Source organism: Nycticebus coucang, chromosome 9 (genome assembly GCF_027406575.1).
Source record: "Nycticebus coucang isolate mNycCou1 chromosome 9, mNycCou1.pri, whole genome shotgun sequence".
NCBI lineage: Eukaryota > Metazoa > Chordata > Mammalia > Primates > Lorisidae > Nycticebus > Nycticebus coucang.
Genome location: NC_069788.1, coordinates 13,683,735 through 13,710,046, shown reverse-complemented (window position 1 = coordinate 13,710,046; position 26,312 = coordinate 13,683,735). Strand labels below are relative to the sequence as shown.

The window sequence follows — 26,312 nt, the reverse complement described above, 5'->3', positions numbered from 1 at the left end:
ATAATTTTTTTTATGTGATGTTGGATTCTGTTTGTTAGGATCTTATTGAGTATTTTAGTATCAATATTCATTAGTGATATTGGTCTATAATTTTCTTTTCTTATTGGGTCTTTCCCTGGTTTGGGGATCAAGGTGATGTTTGCTTCATAGAATGTGTTGGGTAATATTCCTTCTTTTTCTATATTTTGGAAGAGGTTTAGTAGTATAGGTACTAGTTCTTCTTTAAAGGTTTGGTAGAATTCTGACGTAAAGCCATCTATCTGGTCCTGGGCTTTTCTTTTTAGGGAGATTTTGTATAGTTGATGCTATTTCAGAACTTGATATAGGCCTGTTCAACATTTCCACTTCATTCTGGCTAAGTCTTGGTAGGTGGCGTACTTCCAGGTATTGGTTGATTTCTTTCAGATTTTCATATTTCTGAGAGTAGAGTTTCTTGTAGTATTCGTTAAGGATTTTTTGAATTTCTGAGGGGTCTGTCGTTATTTCATCGTTACCATTTCTGATTGATGGAATTAGAGATTTTACTCTTGTTTTTCCTGGTTAGGTTGGCCAAAGGTTTATCTATTTTATTGTTCTTTTCAGAAAACCAACTTTTGGATTTATTGATCTGTTGTATAATTCTTTTGTTTTCAATTTCATTTAATTCTGCTCTGATTTTGGTTATTTTTTTTCTTCTACTGGGTTTGGGGTTGGAGTGTTCTTTCTTCTCCAGTTGCTTGAGATGTCCCATTATGTTATTAACTTCCTCTCTTTCTATTTTCTTGAGGAAGGCTTGCAGTTCTATAAATTTTCATCTTAGGACTGCCTTTGCAGTATCGCAGAGGTTCTGATAATTCGTGTCTTGATTGTTGTTTTGTTCCAAAAATTTGGTGATTTCCTTCTTAATCTTGTCTATAACCCATCTATCCTTCAGCATAAGGTTATTTAGCTTCCATGTTTTTGTATGGGTATGCAGGTTCCTGTTGTTATTGAGTTCAACTTTTATTCCATGATGGTGTGAGAGGATGCAAGAAATAATTTCTATTTTTTAAAATTTGCTGAGGTTAGATTTGTGGCCTAGGATGTGGTCGATTTTGGAGTATGTTCCGTGGGCTGATGAGAAGAATGTGTATTCAGTTTTGTTGGGATGAAATGTTCTGTAGATGTCTGTTAAGTCCAGATGTTGAATGGTTAAGTTTAAATCTAAGATTTCTTCGCTTAGCTTCTTTTTGGAGGATCTATCCAGCACTGCTAAAGGGGTGTTAAAATCTCCAACTACTATGCAAATGGAGGAGATCAAGTTGTTCATGTCTGTTAGAGTTTCTCTTATAAATTGAGGTGCGTTCTGGTTGGGTGCATAGATATTAATAATTGAGATCTCATCATATTGAGTATTACCTTTAACAAATATGAAGTGTCCGTCCTTAGCCTTCCTTATTTCGGTTGCTTTAAAGCCTATTGCGTCTGCGAATAGGATAGCAACGCCTGCTTTTTTCTGCTTTCCATTTGCCTGGAGTATAGATGACCATCCCTTCACCTTGAGTTTATATTTGTCTTTTAATGTAAGATGTGATTCTTGTATGCAGCAGATATCTGGCTTGCGTTTTTGTATCCAGTCAGCCAACTTGTGCCTCTTTAGAGGACAATTTAAACCATTCACATTAATTGAGAATATTGATAAAGCTTTTCGAGAGTCCGTGGACATTTTTAATCCTTTTGTAACTGTGGAAGTTGGAATTTGATCTGAATTTTTTGGGTTGGTTTACTTTTGTGGTGGACGATTACGCTGGTCTTTATGGAGGATAGGTCTGAGAATATCCTGGAGAACTGGTTTAGTTATGGCAGATTTCTTCATCATGTGAATGTGATTGAAGTATTTAATTTCTCCGTCATAAATGAAACTCAGTTTAGCTGGGTACAGGTTCCTGGGTTGACAGTTATTTTGTTTTAGGAGATTAAGTCGATGACCATCCTTCTTTTAGCTTGAAAGGTTTTAGCAGAGAGATCTGCAATTATTCTAATATTCTTGCCCTTGTAGGTGATGGTTTTCTTTCGTCTGGCTGCTTTCAGAATTTTCTCCTTCATATTAACTTTAGTGAAATTGATTATGATTTGTCCGGGGGATGTGTAATTTGGGTTGAGTTGTGCTGAAGTTCTGAAACTGCTATCTGATTTCAGAATCTCTTGGCATGTCTGGAAAGTTCTCCTTCATAATATCATGGAGAAGAGACTCTGTGCCTTGTGAAGTCACTTCGTCGCTTTTGGGGATCCCTATAAAATGAATATTGGTTTTCTTCTAATTGTTGAGAGTTCTCTGAGAGAGTGATCTGTTTTTTGCTCTCCATTTTTCTTCCTCTTTGAGAGTTTGGGAGCGTTCAAAAGCTTTGTCTTCAATGTCAGAAATCCTTTCTTCTGCTTGCTCCATTCTGTTGCTGAGGGATTCTACTGTGTTTCTCATATCTTTGAGGGCTGGAACTTCTTGTCTCAGTATGTCAATATCTTTGGTCATTTGGTCTTTGAATTTGTTGAATTCTTGAGATATCTTTTGGGTTAGTGTTTGGAATTCTAATTCGATTTTATTTGCTATCCAGATTCTGAATTCGATTTCTGACATCTGATCTATTTGTTTGTGCATGGGATCTTGTGCTGTGTCTGCCTCATTGATTCTTGGTAGAGTTGATCTACTCTGGTTATTCATATTGCCAGAGTTTTTCTGTTGATTTCGCCTCATGATTGTTTTTTGCTGTTGCCTCTGGCCGTCCTCAGAGTTGGGGAGGTGTCTCTCCAAGATTAGACCCTAGCGGGATCACTCTATTGTTACTGGATCTTTGTAGGGAATGACCCTGTGTAGTTCCTCTGCGGCTGCCCCAGCTAGGGAGTTCTGGTTGTGGAAGCAACTCCAGAGTGTGACACACCCAGAGCCAGCAACAGGGCGGGAGGTGGCGCGCACGGTTTTGGGAGTGCCTGGCACCCAGTGAGTTTTGCACAGAGAGCCCAAGGCTCTAGTAGTCTCTTGCCAGGAGAAGTGCTCTGGGCAGAGGCAGGGAGGGCTCCGGAGGGCACGTGGCTACCAGTGTCCTGGCCAGATGAGCGGGCGGTGTGGCGGCAGGGAGGGTACAGGAGGGAGGGAGGACGCAGGGTTGTGCGGTTCCTGCAGTTCATGGTCAGGGCATGCGGAGGCCCGCTGGGCACAGCTCTTATGGAGGTCTGGGCGGTGCCAAGCCCAGGAGTTGGAGGTTGCTATAAGCTGTGATACCATGACGGCACTCTACCCAGGGCAACAGCCTGAGGCTCCAGTGTGCCAAAACTGGTCTCACTCTGCCCCTGAGGGTTAAGACTGTAAGGCAGCTCAGTCCCCGTCTTTAGGCTGCTTAGTCACTAGTTTACTAGCCCCAGCCCGATACTTGCTCTGCGAACCTGAGGGTAGAGCTTGACACAAGTATTTGGCCCACAGCCGAATACTATTAGCTCCGTGTGGCTCATTGGCTCAGTCTGGGGCCCCAGACAATGCCCAGAGTTCTCTGCACTCCTGCTCAAGCTCTCCCCAAGGCAGTTCAACTGAGTGCCAAGTCCAAAAACACCCAAACAGTTCATAGGTAAAGCTTTTCTGGTTTTCAGTCTCACTGCTGCTTGTACTACGGTTGCCGGTAGGATTAGGTCGATCGAACACATGCAACCACTTGCCAGTTTTCCACTGTTTTTGTCTTCCTTTTGGGGTCCAGAAGTCCCTTGCTGACTCCCTGTATCCTCAAAGGGAGGATTATAGGCAGATCCCACCAGCCAGAGATGCCTGGAGTCTTATCTCCCCAGACTCACCGTGCCCAGTTGCAGGGAAGCTGTTATTTGGCCGCCATCTTGCTCCACCTAGGCTTCTGTTTTTAACTTGAGTAATTAATTTCATGTTGTGATTTAAATTACATTTCTGAAGGGAATAATATATATTGAAGTAATGTTACTTGATATTTGTGAATATGTGTGTATGTATGTATTTGTTATGTGTGTATAGGAATTACTTTTAAATGTTCATGTGAATAATAAAAATACTTGAATTTTTTTATTATAGTGCATGCAAGATATGGGAAATACTAAGGCAAGACTACTCTATGAAGCCAATCTTCCAGAGAACTTTCGAAGACCACAGACAGATCAGTATCCTTTAAAACTTATTTATTTGTGGTTATAAAAATAATTGACTCATTTTTACAGTTCCTATTTCATCTGTTAGTATTTAGGAAGATGTGACCTTTATCACACTGTTGTTCATTAAAGATAGAAACTGATTTTCCCTGAGCTGTGCCCTGTATGTAGTAGGTTTTATAGGAATCTGGTATTTAAATGTAATTATAAACAATTGTTAGCTTACAGTCATGGGTTGGACTTACACTTTATAGCTTTACTATGTTTGGTGTGAAAGTCATGTACCCTCAGCAGAAACTGTATTTGGTCTACCTATGCATCCATTCTGTTTTTCACTTTCAGTGTAGTATTCAATAAATTACATGAGATACTTAACACTTCATTATAAAATAGGCTTTGTAAGTGTTCTGAGCACATTTAATGTAGGCAAAGCTTAAGCTGTGATGTTTGGGTAGATTAGGTGTATTTAGTGCATTTTTAAATTAAGATATTTTCAACTTGCAGCAGGTTTATTGGGACATAACCACATTATAAATGGAGGAGCATCTATATTACTAACTGTAAAACGTTATGACTTTTTATTAATAATTAATCTCTCTTGATTACAAATGCATGTTGTTTATCATTTTAGATTATTAGATTTGACTTGTGAGCATCCTATTTTAAAGATCATTTCCATAGGGATATTCTTTTATCACCTTTATATAATAATTATATTTATGTCTTTCATCATGGCATTTTATAAGACAAATTACATATTTAGTGTAAATTTATGCTAATATTTATTACTGACATTCCATCTTTATTGTAGTTGCACAGCTGTGTTTGCTTTAGAAATCTGAGAGAATATTTTTCCACAGACATTTTACTGGGTATGTTTTTCACATATCAAATCCTGTCTCAAACTTATGATGACCCACATATTACCCATTTTTTTGTAGTAAAACAGCTTATGTGGCCAGTGAAAGAAAATATGACCTTTTTAATACAGAGATAAAGCCATTATATATTTATTTTCATATTTGGACAGAAACCTGTTAAGTTATAATTGAAAAGTTACTGGTTTGCATTTGACCTTTTCTGTTTCTGCTTCGTCAACTTGCTTCCCCACAACTTTAACAATCTGATATCCAGGACTGTTACAGAAAGATTATAGGCCGAGAACAGGAGGTATATTTCAGGTATAAAATATTTTGTGAGTTAAAGTGTGGTATGAGGAAACATGACCTTTTAGGGTTTAATGTAACAAAATTTAAATTTTGTGGGGCAAATGGCATAAGAAGCTTAAAAGATATTTTGCTCCAGAATGTGAAAGGTTTCAATATTATGTAGAATATTTGAGTCTTATTTCATTGGCCTAAGTATTTGAAAACCTATGAAGGGGTTTGAAGCAGGAGAAACATTAGAAAAACTGACTTCTATCACCAGGAAGATTAGTTGGAAATAGAAAAAGACCTTGGTGGCAGATAGACCGGCAGATAGAACAGTCTCAAAATAAGCAGTTTATGTCAGATTATGACATTGAGAATAGACAGGAAGGAATTGGAAAAATTATAAAGAAATTGGGAAAGTAGAAGTAAAAAAGTAAAAAGTGAGGGAAGGATTTCATTATCAAGATGAGGATTAAGAGTTATAAATTAATGAACCATGCTTCATTACTTTGGGCAGATTGAAGTGTCCTTATACATATGCACGAGTAACCCACCTTGGAAGGTGGAAACATGAAGTCTAGACCCTATAAATAAGTGATGTACACAGATTAGGAGGCACTCAGCATGTAGGTGGTGTGAAGAGCTGGGTCAGGTTATGTTCATCAAGGGCAGTGGTCATACTCTTTTTTGGTTTTTATTGAGAATACCTTTTCTTTCTCTGAAAAAAGAACGCCTGTGACTGAATCCTGGATGAAAAAGCATGGTATAAGGAAATATAGCCAAGCAAACAAATGAGTGTCCTAGGTGGTTGTTACCAACTTCTTACTCTTTTTTTCTCCCTACCCACAAGCCTGAGTTGATGTGTAAGACCCCTGAAATTGAAGAATCTCCCTTTTCTGGAGGTTTTTGTGTATGGAAGGGGGTTTTGGGTTTGGTTTGGTTTTGGGGGCTGTTGACAGTTACAGGGTAAATTACTTGAGGTTCTTGAAAGTTTAGGCTGTATCCTGTCCATGTTGTTTTCAGATAAGCTTGAAAGATATTCAGGGAAAATGATACATATTTTTCTTGCTAACCTCACTTATTGAACTCTTCTATGTACTAATTGTATAGGTTGGTAGAAATATTGTTTCTTAAGTAATTACCATCAATTTTATGACGAACCTTAGAAAAGTAAAGAGGTCCATGAGGTAGTTCATAATTAGTTCTAATATCTTGGCTGAAAGCTTTTAAAATATTTGATCCTTATCTAAATATTTCAGAAGAGATGAGATTTTTTAGTGAATTAATTGGTGTCTAATACACGTATCTGTAAATTCCTGACTATTCACACAGTGAAAATATAATATTAGAAACAATAGCTATGGTAGCTTTACTGCTTATTAAAACCTTGCCCTATGTTAAGCCCTGAGCTTGGCTTTTTATTTGATGTACATTATTTTTTTTTAATTTTCAAAATTATTCAGTGAGATAGAGCATAATGTTCTCTTTTTCTGGTGATGGGGATGGAATACTCAAAGAACTATTAAAAACTTTTCAAAGCCTGTAGACTTTCCCTCCCTTGTAAGAGAACTTGAGTATTATTTAATGATAGTCTAAGTAAAATCAGTGTAGCCACACTTGACTCTTGCCTTTAAAATTAGAAAATAAGGGCTTGGTGCTTGTAGCTCAGCTGCTAGGGCACCAGTCACATACACCGGAGCTGGTGGGTTTGAAGCCAGCCCAGGCCTACCAAATGACGACAGCTACAGCCAAAAAATAGCTGGGCGTTATTGCGGGTGCCTGTAGTTCCAGCTACTTGGGAGGCTGAGGCAAGAGAATCGCTTAAGCCCGAGAGTTTGAGGTTGCTGTGAGCTGTGACGCTACAGCACTCTACCCAGGGTAACGGCTTGAGACTGTGTCTCAAACAAAAAAAAAAAAAAGAAAGAAAAAAAAAGAAAATAGTTTGACTCTCTGCAACTAGATCATAGGGTCTGATGAATATTTCAACTTGTCAGTACCCGCTCTGATTCATGTTAGGCTTTTGGATTGAGTTTGTATTTGTTATTGTTCCCTCAAGCATGTTTATGTTGTTTTTCAAACCAAATGTTACTTCTTCCAAAGCATTCACAAATTATGGCCATATTAACACGAGGTATTGAACTTTTATTCACATGGTTGTAGGAACTATTTTATTTAAAGAGGCTTTTTGTCTAAACATGTTTGAGATAGATGACTACCTTGTACCTGTGTTAAGAGTATAAAATGACAACTCTTGGACCATGAGACCAGCCTCCTCATCTAATGTAATATTGTAGCCCTAAAAGAATTACCTTAGTTATAATAACAGTACTTTATAATTTCTTCTTTTAATTATGAAACACTGTGATTTGGAGGTTTTATAAGGAAAACTAGTAAGAGAAGCAGCTTCCCTCCCATCATTCTGAAGCTCACACAGCTCTTTGGAAAGCTTAACATTTCTGCACTTTTATAGGTATAAATATAGTTGTCTTATCCCTAAAGACAAGTGGAACCAAACCGAGTTAAACTCATATAATATGGGACCTCATTGCATTCTTAACAAGATTTGTCACTTTTTAGAAGCTTTGCAATTTACAAAAGTTATGCAAAAGCTACTGTAAAAGTGTAATTTCTCATGTGGGATGTGGTTAATGATAGGCTGCATGTGCTGGTGCATGACAAATGGTAAAGCTTTACATTAAGCTTTTCATTATTAGGATATTTCGTTTTATCTAAAAACTTTAATTACTTCAGTTCCATGAGATCTCTTGTGCACCAAACCTAATCATCAGTTCTTTTCCTTTGAGCTTTTCAAAGTTTTCCTGCTGTCAGTGCTGTATGTTTGGAACTGGAAAGCTCTGTTTTTTGGGAGTAGATATTAATTTAATTGTCTTTCAAATGGTATCTTTAAAGAATGGGGAAAAAAATCTTAAAGTACGAACACTGTTAAAAGATAAAGCATGTAGTTGACATTTTTCGGGGCTTGAATAGTACCAATTTAGTTTTGGGGAGAGGAAGAAGTAAGGGTACAGTACTGAATGCTTTGTATTGGTAGGCATGGGAAGATCGGGAGTTGTTAAAATGTTGTTTATTTACTAAATCCCAAATCAGCCATTTGTACTTAAATTGTTATTAGTGTATTTCTTACCTGATTTCCTGAAAATATAGTTGTTCTATTCCTAATTTTTTTGGGTTATATTGTTGATCTCCATCAGTGTAAGTCTTTATGTCTCAAATGGCTTCTCAAGACTGGAAAATGAACATAAATACTTTCTTATCTGCAAATTCTTTGGTTCTTTTTGTTGTTGTTTCACCTGTTTAAACTTGGTGGTATGGTGGTATGCAAGCCTTCTTAACCTTAACACAGTAGTTGCTATTTCCTGTGCCTACCGTCTTTGGAAAGATTTATATATCAGAATTCTTTTGTTAATAATAAGAGCTAAAACCTAAACAACATATGCTATATGCTGGGTACTGTTCTTAGTTCTTTAGCTGTACTAACTTACTTAATTTTTTTTTTTTTTTTGAGACAGAGTCTCACTTTGTTGTCTTCAGTAGAGTGCTGGCTATGGCATCATAGTTCACAACCACCTCAAACTTTTGGGCTCAAGCTGTTCTTTTGCCTCAGCCTCCCAGGTAGCTGGGACTACAGGCACCCTCCTCAGTCTCCCAGAGTGCAAAGATTACATTCTTAAAACTCTTGACAGCTTTGTGAGGTGAGTATTGCCATTAGTTTTACACATTTAGGTAGGGATTTAGTAGACGAGCTAACTTCAAGGTCACAATAACTTCTGATGGTACTAGAAATGAGGTTGTACATAGAAGACTATCTTCTTTGGGAATTAGGTACTACAGTCAGCATATAATGCAAAATTATGGGCAAAATTTCCTTTGAAATTCTTTTCAGTGGTCTATACTGACAATTTACAGATATACAGTTCCTCTGTTAACCCATCTCAGCTGTTCTTTTCTATCTAGTCTTGAAATAGAATTCAGGAGTCAGTAATACAGGCCCATGATCCAACTGTCTGTTTCTGTAAATAAAGTTTTATTAGAACCCAGCCATACGCATTCACTTAGGAAATTTTCTCTGGCTGCTTTAATCCTGCAAAGAGAGAGTTGAGTAATTGAAAGATAGACCAACTGTTCTGCAAAGCCTAAAATATTTACTATTTGGCTATTTAAGAAAAGGTTTGTCAAGCCCTAGAATAAATCATTGTTTCTTTTGGCAAACTGGCTTGCATTTGGGACCTTGTACAGAAATATCTAAGGACTGTGCTCTAAGAGGCACATAGGAACTGAGAGCAACCAAAGGCAACACAGGCTTCCTAAATCACAGTCTCGTCTTGGGTGACTCCTATGAATTTGTAGTATGCTTGTGATTGTTTTTGAAAAAGTATGAAAAGCAATGTTTGTGTTAATAATGGGAAAGTAAGTTTTTGTAAGTTATCCTTCCCTAATGCTTTCATTTTATCTCCTTGAAAAGCAATGTATAGTAAACATACTGACTTTGTACTCGTAATAATTTTTTAAAAATTGAATACATCGCCTCGGTGCCTGGTAGCTTAAGTGGCTGAGGCGCCAGCCACATCCACCAGAGCTGGCAGGTTCGAATCCAGCTCGGGCCTGCCAAACAACAGTGACAACTAAAAAATAGCTGAGTGTTGTGGGTGCCTGTAGTCCCAGCTACTTTGGAGGCTGAGGCAAGAGAATTGCTTAAGCCCAGGAGTTGGAGGTTGCTATGAGCCGTGACGCCTTGGCACTCTGCCCAGGGCAACAGCTTGAGGCTTTGTACCCTCCCCCCTCAAAAACAATTGAATACATCTTTGATAATTTCTGAAAGGGTTTCTTATCATAACCAGAAACCAGACTCTCACTGCATTTGAATTATTTATATAAAATATTTTAATTATAAATTACTATTTTATTGATACCTATTTTTCTGAAATTCACAGCCATATACCATCTTATCAGATGTTAGTATTGTTTTCAGCTCCAAAAGATTATATATTTAAAATGTTTGCCCTCTTCAAATTCGATATTTATAAAACTTTCATAGTTTTCTGTATAGGAACACTTATTTTATTATGCTTCTCTTACTAAGCTTTGCAGCTATTGTATTTTTTACAAATTAAAAGTTTGTGGCAACCGTTTTTCTAGCAGCATGTGTGCTTTGCAACTCCATGTCACATTTTGGTAATTTGGCAGATTTCTTTTATGTAAAAGGATTTTATTAACTTATAATGAAGGACTATTGACATCTATTATGATGTTGTATTATCAGTGATCTTTGATGTTACGATTGTAATTGTTTCAGGACATCATGAACTGTGCCATATCGTAATGCAGCAAAAGTGGTAAATACTGTGTGTGCTCAGACTGTTCTACCAACTGGCTGTTTCCCATCTCTCTTCCTCTGGTCTTCCCATTCCCTGGGACACCAGAATATTGAAAGTAGGATAATTAATAATCCTAGAGTGGCTTCTAAGTGTTCAAGTGAAAGGAAGAGTCTCACATGTCCCTTATTTTAAATCAAATCCTAGAAATGATACGATTAGCATGTCAAAAGTCAAGAGGGGCCGAAAGCCAGGCCTCTTGTGCCAAATAGTTAGCCAAATTGTGAATGCAAAGGAAAAATTCTTAAAGGAAATTAAAAAGCACTATTCCAGTGAACTCATGAATGATAGGAAAGTAAACCAGCCTTGTTTGCTGATAATGGAGAAAGTTTGAGTGGTCTGGATAGTAGCTCATACCAGCCACGACATTCCTTTAAGGCCCAGAGGTCCTCAAACTTTTTAAACAGGGGGCCAGTTCACTGTCCCTCAGACCCGTTGGAGGGCCGGACTATAGTTTAAGAAAAAAAAAAAAAAAAAACTATTAACAAACAAATTCCTATGCACACTGCACATATCTTATTTTGAAGTAAAAAAACAAAATGGAAACAAATACAATCACACCGCCACATGTGGCCTGTGGGCCGCAGTTTGAGGACCTCTGCTTTAAGCCAAAGCGTAATTAAGAGCAAAGTCCTAACTCTCTTCTATTCTGTGATGGCTGAAAGAGGTAAAGGAAGCTACAGAAGAAAAGTTTGAAGCTAGCAGAGTCTGGTTCATCAGGTTTAAGGAAAGAAGGCATATCCATAGCATCTGAAAGGTACAAGGTGAAGCAGCAAATGCTTATGTAGAAGCTGCAGCAAATTATCCAGAACATCTCACTAAGATAATTGATAGAGAGAAATAATGATTGTTTGCATTTTTATCAATAAAATAATTTTTTATTTTTACAATTCTCCAAGGTTAGCTTGAAAATGAAGGAGGCCTTCAAATTCAATATTCTTCTTCAGATTTTACGGCATTTATTATCATTAGCAGAGATTGATTCACTGATGAATTTATGATGACCTATAACATCATCCTGAAGTAAGATACCAGACATGGTTGCAAATCACAACTCTCCTGTGTGCTATAGAATGCTCGAGAACTTTGTTAAATATTCTGTGGCCTAGTTGTAATTGTGAAATGGAACCTACCTCATAGGTTGTTAAGACAATAAGGAGATAATTTAAAAGTGCCTTTCAGTTATTTATTTTGTAGAAAACCTGTCTTTAAAAACTCTGTTCGGTGACTCCACTTACTTAATAAGTGGAATGTTTAGATTTCCAGCTTCCTATCTCTGGACCCCTTTGAATACTTTCATAGCATCCCAGTTCTTTAAATATTATTCACCATATAGAAAGCCTCACTTAGGTTCTTGAAAACTGTGACTTTAAGCAAAATGACATATCAGGAAACCAGTTTTATAATAGGTTAATTGATGTAAAGTTCCTACGGCATATCGCTGGTCATAAATATATCACCAAACTTCTAAATAAAGATCTAAACCATTTTTAATATTGAATATTGAAATAAATGTGAGCTGTACATATGTTTAGCAAGGCTAATAAAAATTCCAGTTTTTGATGAATCAGTGAGTGATGGAGATTATAATGGTGGTGGGTTAAATCTAGGAATAAATGTTTGCAAAGTGAACATTGTAAAGAGCACTTCCTACCACTATGCAGTTAAAAAACAACAAATATGGTGAGCTTGCTGAGCACTTTCATACTACATGATTATCTTATACTTCTTATTTTATAATAATTTGTATTCATTTACTTGTCTTCCAACCTGTTTATTCTAGTTCAGGGTTGCAATTGTATAGCTCCAATCTTAGCAGCTCAGGGCACAATCAAGAATCAGCCCTAAACAGGACATCATTCCATTGCAGGGTGCACACCCCCCCAACACACACACACTTACACTGGAACAATGTAGACATGCTAAATAATTAAACTAATGTGCTCATTTGGGGAATGTGGGAGGGAACTGGTTTATTTGGAGAAAATCCACACAGACATATGGAGAATTTGCAAACTCCATACTGTTGCTGTCTCCAGAAATCATTTTTTTTCTTCTCATCAACTTTATCATGAAATGACATTGAATGAAATGATGTTCTCCTATGACCTGTCGTAATGATCTGTCAGCTCTGGGATCTGTTGCCTCAGATGGCAACTTAAAAGGATTTTATTAACTTATAATGAAGGACTGTTACTGAAAATGTATTGTTTTACTGCCCAGTAACTTTTCCTTTAAACAGAATGATGTTTTACCATAGGAATCCACAGAGAGATTGTATTTCATTGTAATTAGTAATTTTTTGTATCTATGTATTTTATTTTATGCATTAAAAAGAATTAGCCTAGAAAGGAGTGTACAGGCTTTACTTGACTTCCATAGGGGTTCATAGCATTATCAAGGTTAACAACCCCTGATGGAAAAATTCTCATTTAGTGAAATATGGTAAATCAGTGTTTGGGTGGTAAGAGAATTCATCTATGTCACATAACTCTAAACACTCATTCCCGTCTGTGGCTTACTTTGTCAACAGGTAAGGCCAATCCAGCTAACTTCAAAAAATAAAGCAATACTAATGTTGGTTTCAACTTCTGGATTTCTCCGTTCCTCAACTTTGTAAAGAAAGAATTGGCCACTATTCCTCTAATACAGAGTCCCGTATGGTATACCCAGAGATGGTGTATAGTGCAAAAGAACATAGGTATTGATCACTTAATGTTTCCAAGTTGCTGATTCTTCATTTATGATGTGAAAATAATAATATTTACATTACTGGATTGTGGGAGGATTAAAAGATACAAAATAGGTATAATTTATAGGTCACACTATCTCTTACCTTTGTCAGTACTCACGTGGATGTTAGTTTCTTTACTTACACTGAAACCCCAAAGTGAACTTAAATTTATTTGAGTTTGGTGGGGGGGGGGTGATAGTGGTATGGGAATTAAGAATTTGGTCATTCACTTTTTCTAGAATTGGGTTGGGTGGTTTTTGTTGAGTGGGAAAATTTTCTGTAAGAGATACCCTTCTTTATGATAAGAGTAGGTTATTGAATGTAGTTGCAGAAATAGTATGAGAAAGCACAGATTGAGGAGTAGGAATATTTAATTTAGAATCTAGCTTTGTTGAGAGAAGTAATAAAGGAAAGTGTACTTGTCACTGAACTCATGCTTTTCCTTAAGTTATCTGTTTTCAGAGCAGTGGAATTTTTCATCAGAGATAAATATGAAAAGAAGAAATACTATGATAAAAATGCTATAGCTATTACAAATGTAAGTAAAATATTCATGCTCATCAATTGTTTTTTTTTTGAAATAGATCTTAAACTTTTAACTTTGAATTTATTAAATTTATTGAATTATTTATGTATTAATTTATTAATTTTTAATAAAATATACTAGTTGCATGTGTTTAAATATTTGCATATCAGAAATTTTTATTTTTTTATTTTTTTAACATGGTAATTTATTTATGCAGTTATTTAAATCCATTGTTTAAAAATGTTTAAAAGGCACTGGAAATTTTTATATAATGTTGATTCTTGCAAATTTTAAATAATGTTGATTTTTGCAAAACTTTTCAGAAAGGAGCATATTCTAAATAAAAGGCTAATAACAGCTTATATAGCATTTAATTAAGTTAGTTTTATGAAATTTGCAGAAAGGAAAAACTACTAACTGAAAAAGGTGAGAGAAAATTATTTCACTAGATTCTGGAAATGTATGAAAAATTATAAAAGGCAAATCTATCTTCTCTAAAGGCTTTCTTGGGTCGATGTGTTGACATGAAACAAGCAGCCTAACAGTATACTTAATTGGTTTTATCAAACATTTCGATACTGTTAATGGTTGAGATGTTACTATGAATATCAAATTCAGTCATGAGCCACATAACAACATTTCAGTCAATGATGGATGGCACATATTTTTGAAATGGTGGCCCTGTAAAATTATAATCTGGTGTTTTACTATAGCCCTTTTGTATTAGATACATATACTTAGATATACAAATACTTGCCATTGTGTTACAGTTGTCTAGACTATTCACTACAGAAATATGCTGTACATGTTTTTTAAACTAGGAGCAATGGACTTACCTTACCGTATTGCCTACATATGTAGTAGGCTTTACAATTTAGGTTTGTGTAAGGATGTTCTGTGATGTTCAAACAATGATGAATGTTACCTATCAACACATTTCTCAGAACATATTCCCATAGTTAAGCAATGCAGGGCTGTTTGTGATACCAACTGTTTCTTTTTAGTTTTTTCCTGATTAACTTTTCCATCCTTGTTAATTAAAGTCTAAGGCCAATTGCCTTTATCGTTGAAATCATTTTCTGGCCTTTGATTCCTAGATTAATAAACAAGCTAAAAACCAGTTAACCTTGTGGTAAAGTTATCTGTCAAAAAATTAAAGACAATAGTTTTATCTCTTTGTCCACACAAACTGGGTTTTTCTTTTTGGCTCATATGGCGAAGCAATATACTAAAAAAAAAAACGCGGGGGGAGGGCAATCAAATCCTAACAAAGTAAGGATATTTTAATGCATTATCTTTTACAATGAGAAAATCTTGTTAAAAAATTGAAGTATCTTTAGTGTGTATTGTAGAGCAAAGATATTACTGTGTACAGAGATGGAGTTGTATTTACAGTGGACATAAAAGGAAATCTATGGAAAGATTGACTAAAAATTGATAATGTTGAGAGCATTTGTAATGTAAGCAGTGGGGGGAGAACTAACTTTATAAGTATAAGTAATGTATTTTCATATGAAATGTTATGTAATTTTAGTGTATTTTGTAAAACATACTGCTTCATATTAAACATTTTTGAAAGTTCTAATATTACATTTGTATTTATAGTGCTTTGTTCTTTACAACAATTTAGAAATAATTTTTATGTAATAATTTGTAAGAAAACAGTTTTAGCCTGGCATGGTGGCTTACACCTGTATCCCAACTACTCAGCAGGCTGAGATGGGAGGATTGAGTGAGGTCAGAAGTTTGAGAACAGCCTGGGCAGCATTGTGAGACCCTATCTCTAATTTTTTTTTTTTTTTTTAAGTTAGCTGGATATGGTGGTGTGTCTGTAGTCCCAGCTACTTGGGAGTCTGAGGTGGGAGGATTGGTTGAACCCAGGAATGTGAGGCTGCAGTGAGCTGTGATCATGCCACTGCACTCCAACCTGGTGACAAAGCAAGCCCTCATATCTGGGAAAAAAAAAAAAAAAGAAAAGAAAAAGAAAACAGTTTTATTTCTGGATGATAGCGTGATAATGGTATGCTTAATTCTGAGAACTTCATCATTCATAGTAGATATAAGGTAGAATAAAATAGAGTTTGTTATCATGTTATCTATCACTTATTTTCCAATGGTTCAATGAAGTCTAGCAACATTGTGTATGTCTATGTCTGTAAAGAGAGAGAACAAACACAGCGTGATGTTAACATTTTATGAATATTAGTGATGTTTATAGAGGAGCTTATTCTGTAATTTCTTTCATTTTTTTTCTGTCAGCTTGAAAGTACAGATTTCAAGGTAAAAGATTGTATACTCTTGAGTTATATTACTAATGAAATGAAAATTGAGAAAAATTCACAAAGTCACATTCCACCCAAGTGAAAATGCATTCTGTCTATTTCTTTATTAACAGAATAATGGTTATAACAAGTTTAAAATATTTCTTCCTCTTTCATGGTGATCAATGTGCAAGTAACTAATGTTGTTAGAACTGAGAATTACATTACATATTTCTATCCATTGTTTTGTCTTCGGTAATAGATTGAACATTCATTCAAATAATAATAATGTTTAGTCACTTAGCGCTCATAGTCTCCCAGAATACTAAAACAAAGAGGACGTGACACTCGCTTTCAGAAATAGTTATGGTAGAGATACGCGAACAGATTTAAAAATTAAAACTTAATATGAGATAAAACATAAGTACTTTATATCTGAGATATTTAAACAGTATTAAGGTACCTAGAGAGTTTCTAAGGAGAACATTTATTATTTCTTTGTTTTGTGAACATGCAATATTTTCTAATTAAAAAAATACACTAAATTATTAACAATATTCCTTCTACAGTGCTACAAAATTGTAGAACTTATTCCTTCCATCTACCTGTAACTTTGTATTCATTAACAAACTTTCCCCTGTCTACCTCTCACTTACTCTTCCCAGCCTCTACTGACCACAATTCTTTTCTCTACTTCTGTGAGCCCAATTTTTTTTAGTTGTCACATATGAGTGAGAACATGGGTATTTATATTTGTTTGCTTGGCCTATTTCACTTAACATAATGTCCTATAGGGTTATCTTTGTTGCTATGAATGACAGGATGTCATTCTTTTTATGAGTGAATAGTATTCTGTCATTGTATATCACATTTTCTTTATTATTTTTTGAGACAGGCTCTTGCTATATTGCCAAGGCTGGTGTCGAACTCCTGGCTTCAAGAGAGCCTTCCTACCTCAGCCTCCCAAGTAGCTGGGATTACAGATGTGAGCTACGTGCCCAGCTCTACATTTTCTTTATCTGTTCGTCTGTTGATGGACATTTACATTGTTTGTAAATTTTAGTTGTAGCGACTAGGGCAATGGTAAACAGCAGGGGAGTGCTTCCCTGTATCTCTTACATATACTGATTTTCGGTCTTTTGAATAAATACCTAGTAGTGGGATTGTTGGATTATATGGTAATTCTTTTTTTATTTTTTTGAGAAACCTCCATATTGTTTCCTTTGCATCCTTGCCAGCATTGTTATCTTTTGTCTTTTTATAATAGCCACTCTAACTGGGCTATTGTGCTTTTGATTTGCATTTCTCTGAATATTGATGTTGAGAATTTTTCATATACTTACTGGCCATTCGTGTGTCTTTTGAAAAATGTCTATTTAGACCCATTGCTCATTTTTAATCAGGATTTTTTTTTCTTTTTAGTTATTTGTACTATTTTTGTATTCTGGGTGTTTGTTCCTTATTGGATGATTAGTTTGCAGTATTTCCCACTCTACAGCTTGTCTCTTCACCCTGTTGTCCTTTGCTGTGTACAACCTTTTAAGTTAGGTATCATTTTATTTGTCTATTTTTGTTCATTTCACCTGTGTTTTTGAAGTCTTGTCTGTAAAATCAATGTCCTGAAGTATTTTTCCTATGTTTTCTTCTAGTAATTCTATAGTTGAGGTTTTTTTAAGTCTTTTATCTATTTTGAGTTAATTTTTAATACAAGAGATGAGGGGCTAGTTTTATTCTTCTGCATGTGGGTATCTAGTTTTCCTAGCACCATTTATTGAAAAGGATATTATTTCTTCAATGTGTGTTTTTCTTGGTGCCTTCACTGAAAATCAATTTGGTATAAATACTTGGATTTATTTATGCATTTTCTCTTTTGTTCTGTAGGTGTATTTTTATTCCATTATCATGCTGTTTTCGTTAGTACAGTTTTGTAGTATACAGCAGAACCCTTGTAAGTTGACCACCCAAGGGACTGTAACAAACTGGTCATCCTAAGGAGCTAGACCTTCTGCACTGATATGGACATGTGATGCATGTCTGGTCTATGAAAATTAGGTCAACTTATGGAGGTGGTCAAGGTAGGGAGATGGTCAACTATGGAGATTCTACTGTATTTTGAAGTCAGGTAGAGTGGTATCTTAGATTTTATTCTTTTTGCTTAGTATTTCTTTATTTTAGGGGTCCTTTGTAGTTGCATATACATTTTAAAATTGCTTTTTCTACGTTTGCGAAGAATTGATAATTTGATAGGAAACTGCATTGAATCAGTAGGTCTCTTTGAGTAGTATTATCATTTTAACAATGTTAATTCTTGTAAGTTATGTAATAAGACGTCTTTTCATTTTTCATGTTTCCTTTTTAATTTCTTTTATCAATGTTTATAGTTTTTTCCTCATGGAAATCTTTTACCTCCCTGGTTAAATTTATTTTTAAGTATTTTTTTTTTTTTTGTAGATATTATTATGGGATTGTTTTCTTGATTTCTTTTTCAACTACTTTGTTGGTGTATGGAAATGCTACTGATTTTTGTATGTTGATTTTTGTATCTTTCAATTTCACTGAATTTGTGTATTAGTTCTAAGAACTTTTTAGTGAGGTCTTTACGTTTTTCTATAGATGAGGTAGTGCCATCTGCACAGAGGGACATTTTGACTTTTTTCAAATTTGGTTGTCCTCTATTTCTCTTGCTCGATTGCTCTGGCTAGGACTGCCAGTACTGTGTTAAATAAGAGTGGTGAAAGGGAGTATCCTTGTCTTGTTTCAGTTTTTAGAGGAAAGGCTTTCAGCTTCTCCCCATTCAATATGCTGTAGGTTTGTTGTATAGGGCCTTTATTATGTGGAAATATATGTTCCTTCTGCAGTTTGTTGAGAGTTTTTATTATGAAGAAATGGTGAATTTTTATCAAATCCTTTTTTTGTCCTTCATTCTGTCTATTTTGTCATGCAGCAAACAAACATTATTGACCATATGCCATGTGTGGAAGACACTGAGATTGAAATAATACAAGCTTTTCCCAAAAGTAATTTACTCGCAAAGGTGTCTAACACAGGATTTTCATGTATTACGAGCTGTCTTGTAAAGCTGAATGTGGTGGCTATATTAATAGGACAAAAGTGTGATGGGAACATAGAATTTAAGTAGCAGTAGTTAATTTCCACTAGAAGAATTCTTAAAGGAGGTATATTTGAGATCATCTTTAGTAGAAAAGAAAGAGTTCATTAAAGAGGAAATGGACTGATAGGCAAGAAGGAAATGTGATAATGCAGGAAAAACATTTTAGGTTGAGGAACATTTTCTCCCATCTCTGTCAAAGTGTGATCAGGAGGAAGGAGAATTTGAACATATTATTTGCTGTTTGGGGTTTGCTTACGTAATCCATGAGGCTATTCTGTCCAGTGAGTGTGAAAAAGGGCTCTCAGGGGTGAATAGACGAGAGAATAAATACATGAGGAGGTAAGTCTTTTTTTTTTTTTTTTTTGAGACAACGTTTCAAGCTGTTGCCCTGGGTAGAGTGCTGTGGTGTCACAGCTCAAACTCTTGGGCTTCAGTGATTCTTTTGCCTCAGCATCCCAAGTAGCTGGGACTATAGGCGCCTGCCACAACGCTTGGCTATTTTTTTGTTGCAGTTGTCATTGTTGTTTAGCTGGCCCGGGCTGGATTCAAACCTGCTAGCCTCAATGTACATGGCTGGTGCCCTACCCACTGAGCTACGGGCACTACCAGAGCAGTTAAGTCTTGAAAGGCAAATACCAGTATATGGAGGATAGAAGACTTAAAGGCCAGGCTTCTCATTGAACTAAGTAACTGAGTAACACATCCATCACAATTATACTCATTTCTTCATAGTTTTGAAATTTAATATATTAAGATGCAGGCTTATTCTATATAATTGGAAGTTATGGTTGTTTGGTTAAGTCTTTTAACCCTCCTAATGATGAGTTTAATCAATGATGTCTTTTGTGATTTGCCCACAGAATGTGTAATGTAATGTAATTATATGTGTTTTCAGCTTTTCTGTCTAATATGTGCTATTAACATTTAGTTTCAGAATGAATTGTAAATATGAAAATAAATGTAGACAATGTATGGGATTTCAGAAAAGTATGTTAGTGAGCCAATGAACTTTCAGAGGGTGATGATAGCTGCTGAGATTGAACTTCCTTTTGGTTCTCCCTTTGAGATACTTCCTTCTCTTTTCTTTTACAGTAATATTAAAAAATATTTATTGAGACTTCTTGAATGTCAGATAGTAAAGACAGTGAAAAGAATAGAGAGAACTTTGATTGAGCAAAGAGTACTGATGAGTAATCAGTACAAGACAGCAAGGAGCTACTTATCCCAGTATGAAGGTATCAAGGAATAATTTGAATACTTCCTGGAGGAGGCATTGTCAACTCAAAATTAAAGGATTGGTAGGAGCTAAGAGAAGTGTAGGTTTTTGAAGCAAAAGGAATAGCAAGAGCAAAGGCCTCTAGAGTCAGGGCAAGCCGAACAGAGAGCTGAAACCAGGAGGAGTTGTGTATGGTTGGCCAATCTAGTATAGCCCGGGTAGGGAAGGATAGGGTGGTAAGATAGATGAATGACACTTGGGACCCAATTAAGAAGTTCAGACTGCCCTTTTATAATGTATATAAACCATTTAAGGCTTCTAAGTAGGTCTGTGTGATGATCAGACTTGATTTTAGAATGACACAGTATAGAGAATGGATTTGAAGAAGAATAAGGCTAGGGGGAAGGAGACTGGTTTGGAAGATTAATCCAGAAGATGGGATGTTAGTGATTTCCTATGTGAGTAGCTAGTGGAGATGGTGAGAAGTAGATAGTTTTAAGAGATGTAAAAAGAAGACTCAAAAGTGGCTAGTTTTTCTTAGCTCCATATTTTCTTTATTTCCTTCTTTTTCCTGGCCATTTTTATTTCCTCATCTTCTAGTCTATGTTTTGTAGTGTCTCTTTGCTTCTAATTGTCAATACATTAACCTCTATTTATTTCTTGCTCACATAATATATCTAAGCCTACCCAGTGAGTTAAAAAAAATCAACTTCATTGAGATGAAATTTATATACAATAAAAAGCAGACATTTTAAGGTACAGTTCAATTTTGACAAAGCACCACCCCCAAAATCAAGGTATGGAACTTTTCCATCAATCCAAATGATTCCTCTGTGCTTCTTTCTAATGAGCTCAACTGTGGCCCAGGGAACTGCTGATTTATCACTACAGATTGTATTTTCTTTTCTAGATATAAAAGATTTATACACTGTACTCTTTTGGGTCTGATTTCGTTTTGTCAGCATGTTTCTGAAATTCATCTCTGTTTTTTTGTACTGTTAGTTCATTCCTTTTTTATTGACAAGTAATATTTCATTATTGAGTCTGGCACAGTTGGTTTATTCCTTCACCTGTTGATAAGCCCATTGACTTCAATTGTCTTTCATGCTAAACAAGTTTCTATTTTCTTTCCAAGTTGGACATAGTATTAAAGCTTGTTCTGTTATTTTCTTTGCATTACAGAGTTTGTTAAATTACTGATGTTTATTGAATAGAATTTTATATTGCTTCTGAATTTAAAAAAAGTGGCCATGGCGGCGCCTGTAGCTCAAAGGAATAGGGCACCGGCCCCATATGCCAGAGGTGGCAGGTTCAAACCCAGCCCCGGCCAAAAACTGCAAAAAAAAAAAAAAAGCCAAACCTGTTCATCATTTTCAAAACAATAAGCATGTTTATAATAAATTATCTTGCTAGTTTCTAAGGGTTAGTAATTCTTGACATAGTAAATGTCCCTATTCTTCTTTTATATTTTTATGTCCTGCTTTTCATGAATTTAGGCAAAGAGATTTCTGTAATACAAATCATCACCTTCTTAAGTGATGTTACAGCTTTTCTTGTTTTTCTATGTGAAGTGGTAATTAAAGATCTCTGAGTAGAGATCTTTAATTACCACTTCACATAGAAAAGGACAAATCAGCCTTAAGCTAGACTGTATGGCATAGTTTTAACTTTTATAATGGAAGATCTACATTTCCTTGTGTTGTTTATGTTCTTCTATTGTAATTTGCATTAGTAGTCATTAAATGGCTAGTTTATACAATTGAAACAGAACTAACAGTGCGGAAGGAGAAAAACCCTAACTTTATAGTCTTGAGTTGTAATTCAAGAATTACTACCATAACTGACTTAGCAAGTGGATTGAAGGAGGACTTATCATCTTGCAGTGTTATTTTGACATTACATAATGACCTATCTGTAATAGCACCTTTTAGTTTAAAAAATCCCTCATAGGCACTATTGATATGATAGGGCAATATAGAGATGTCAGTTTTATAGCTCCAAAGATCTACTCCGCATTTTGTAAATGTATTTCAGTTATATTTTTGCAGTAAAGAGAGCAGGAAGATAATGCTTCCATTAAAGTGATCAACTAGTGATGTAGAAATTGGGTAGGAAGATGTGTGAAAAAACTTTTGGATGAAACCAATTTTCATGTGTAAATTTCCTATGCTGCATATATAACTGTCTCATAATGCTTTGGGGTAATTCAGCAAGTACTGCACTAGAAATGGTGTCTGCCCACTCATCTTAAAGAAGGAAGTATGTAAATTGCTTTGTAGTAAGTCTGCTGCTCTGCTAATACATTAGTCCACTCTTTTTTTCCCAGCTTTTTTTTTTTTCTTAAACAGTTGATTAAAATTTTAATTTTTACTCTACCAGCTCTTTTTTTTTTTTCATTCTTAAAAGAAGTAAAACAAAAACTCATTTTTGCTTTCCTGCTACTTGGGACAATGCGTCTTTTTACTTCAGGAACATTAGTATTTTAATAGTAACATTAACTAAAAGTGAACTATACAAGAAACTTAACTATTTCTCAAATACTTACGGTATGATCTTATTTGAGCACATTAAATATTTTATACTTAGGCTGGGTACAGTGGCTGGTGCCTATAAGCCTAGCATTCTGGCATGAGGTGGTAGAAGCACTTGAGCTCATGAGTTTTGAGACCAGCCTAAGCAAGAGTAAGACACTTTCTCTACTAAAAATAGAAAAATTAGCTGGGCATCATGGCAGGAGCCTGTAGTCCGAGCTACTAGGGAGGCGGAGGCAGGAGAATCGCCTGAACCCAGAAATTTGAGGATGCTGTGAGCTAGACTGACACCATGGCACTTTAGCTTGGGCAACTAGTGAGACTCTGTCTCCAATAAATTAATAAACAAATAAAACTTTATATCCTAGTAAAATAAGTTTTAAGTCACACATTATTCTATACTAAATCTTAAGTAATACTTCCTCTCAATGCATTATTTTTCTTTGTTAACATATTTTTAAGTGCTTCTGTATTTCACAAATGTACAAGTTTTTTTTTTTTTTTCTTTCCTATGCCTGTCAATTCTGATTGCTTTCTTTTTGTCTTTTTCTCCTGACTTTTCATCTGCACTCCACAGATTTCCTCCTCTGATGCTCCTCTTCAGTCTTTGGTATCCTCTCCTTCTCTTCAGACTGGTGTTGAGAAAAACAAATTGGAGGTATGGTAATGTTTTCGGTAGCTGCATTATGTGGTGCGCTGGTAAATGAACTTTGTTTTGCAGTATTCCATAATTTGAGAGCCCTATAATAATTGTTTATATAATACTTTGAATGACCCACGGTATTAAGTATATTCAATACAGTAATTTCTAGAATATTTTCTGATGCCACAAGGTATGAATAAAGGGCTTTAATCTGTATTTAACTTCAGAATGACTGATTTATTGGTGCTGCAGATCTATGTCAATGGTTAAGAAGCAATTAGTTTTTTGTCATGTTCATTAATATCTTATAGGAACTTTTTTACAGTTTGCTGTTGAATTCTCTGATCTGTTAGGAAAGCTTATGATTAAAAATTGTTTCTTTCTATGTTTGTGTTGTTATAAGCATTTTAGGTTAATATCACGTTTCTCTTTTAGGCTGTGGTGACCATCATATAGGTGAAATGTATGTAGTATGGAATCACGAGTTTATAATCATCAGTGGTAATTGTTAGAATGCATTTTAGGTAGGGGTGGTTTAGGGTGTATGATGCTACTACTGTGCAGTTTTAAAATAACATCTTTATTTGAGAGTTTAAATTTTTACTGTTTTCTTTTGCTACATTGACCTCAGCGACTTAGCATGAAGCATTCTTTGAACTATCATTTTCCCCCGTCTGCTCCTTGATAGATAGTGTAGTAGACATGAGAGATACAAAGGTAAATAAGATATAGTGCCTTCCTTCAAGGAGCCAAGAATCTAATGAAGAAAGGCAGAGAACTGTACTGTGGTTTCCAGGACAATATGATACGTGCTGTGACAGGTACACACACCGTGCTGCTGTTAATACAGGAAACATACTTTGGATGCATCTTATACTCGGTAAGCTTTAGATAAAAGAATTAGGAGGCATTCCAAGAATAGAGAGCAACTTGTGAAAAAAACATACAGGAAAAATGTAGTGTTTGAAGAGTTGTGAGTAGAATGGCATGGCTGCAGTCTGAACAGGATGGGTGTGGGGAGAGAAGCCGCCTTGGGAGCCCACTGAAGGAGTTGGGTCTTCATTCTGAAGGCCCATGCACTTCACTGATGAATTTTAAGAGGAAGACAGTTGACAGGATCAAATTTTAATGTTCTAACACTGCTCTACTGGTTCCATGGCGAGTGTGAATTTTTTGGTATTGGATAAGGAAAAGGCTTGAGAACTTGTTGCTGTAGTCCAAGGAGGAAATGATGGGGCTATGTACCAAAATGGGGATGGAGAAAATGAAAAAGAGAGTGTAATTTTAAGAGATCTTAAGAAGGTAGAATCCATGGAATGAATAAATGAATGAATGAAAGAATTTATTTAGAGATGGGGTCTTGATCTGTCACCCAGGCTGGAGGTCAGTGACCTGATCATTGCTCACTGCAGCTTCTAACTTCTGGACTTAAGTGAGATCCACCTGCCTCAGCCTCCCAAGTAGCTGGGGTTCTAGGCGAGCATCACCACTCCCAGCTACTTTTGTATTTATTTCTTTTTTTAGAGATAGATTTCTCTGTATTGACAGGCTGGTCTCAAATTCCTGGCCTCAAGTGATCCTTCCACCTTGGCCTCCCAAAGTGTTGGGATTACAGGCACGAGCTGTCACACTGACCTGTGGGATTTAGTAATTGATGAATTGTACAGGTGCTTTGTTTGGGAAACCTCGTGACTCCCAGTTACTGGCTTGACCACTTACCAGATGATAGTGCCATTTATGAGATAGGCGTAAAAGCAGAAGAGAAGGAATAGTATTACTTAACTCATACAGTTGTTGTGTGGATTGAATGAGTCAAAACAGGGGCTGTTTTGCCAGGGACTGTTTTGACTCATTCAGTCCACACAACAACTCTGTAAAGTAATACAATCTCCAATTTATAAGTGAAAGATAAATAAGGTCTATAAAAATCCTTTGTTTGTTATAGTTAAAAAATTCATTAACTGTTGCTGTGAGGAATAATAAACTATAATAAATAATAAAGCTCCGCTGGGCCACAGTAAAGAATGAGACTTACGAGTTTGGGGCCTGCTACTAGCTTTGATTTGCTGTGTTGCTTTGGGCATTACTGTCCTAAGATTTTGCGTCCTTTTTTTTTTTTTTTTTTTAAGATTTTGTTTCCTTATTTGTAAGATGACAGTAATGAAGCATTTCATACAGTTACTGTAAAGATTAAATTAGACAGTAAAGTGTTTATCACCTGGTGCCATGCCTAAGAAGCACTTAATAAGTAGTAATTGTGTTTGGAAATTCAGGTTTTGATTTGGGAAATGGTTGAGTAACTATTAGATAATATTTCTACTCAACCTTGAAGATTCACATCTTCCTTATATCTAATATGAAGTCCAAGTACTCGAGCAAATTTAAATCTTCTTGGAGAAATGTACCCAGTTTTCTAGATGGTCTTCCATCTGTGCTAGACTATGTTAGTATCCTTAATGTTCCTAGCAAAATGTCACTTTTACATACGCTCATCTGGTAGTTAAAGCGTATAGATTGTCCTTGAGGTTATATATAGCACTTCAGAGATTCAGAAAGCTCAACTTGGTGACTTTTATCTTGTTCCTGAAACACCATTATTTAAATAGATGATGTATGAGAACTTTAGCCT

General features: G+C 35.6%; 1 protein-coding gene across 2 annotated transcripts in view; it reads left to right on the top strand.

Moving 5' to 3' along the window:
• SMAP1 (small ArfGAP 1) overlaps window positions 1-26,312 on the top strand; it is a 123,219-nt gene that overhangs the window by 50,901 nt on the left and 46,006 nt on the right. The window contains exons 3-5 of one of the 2 annotated variants that reach the window (XM_053602079.1): window positions 4,043-4,128; window positions 13,857-13,932; window positions 23,618-23,698. In XM_053602079.1, the coding sequence (XP_053458054.1) occupies window positions 4,043-4,128; window positions 13,857-13,932; window positions 23,618-23,698 (243 nt within the window). The remainder of the gene's footprint in view (window positions 1-4,042; window positions 4,129-13,856; window positions 13,933-23,617; window positions 23,699-26,312) is intronic. The other variant, XM_053602080.1, reaches the window with a different exon arrangement.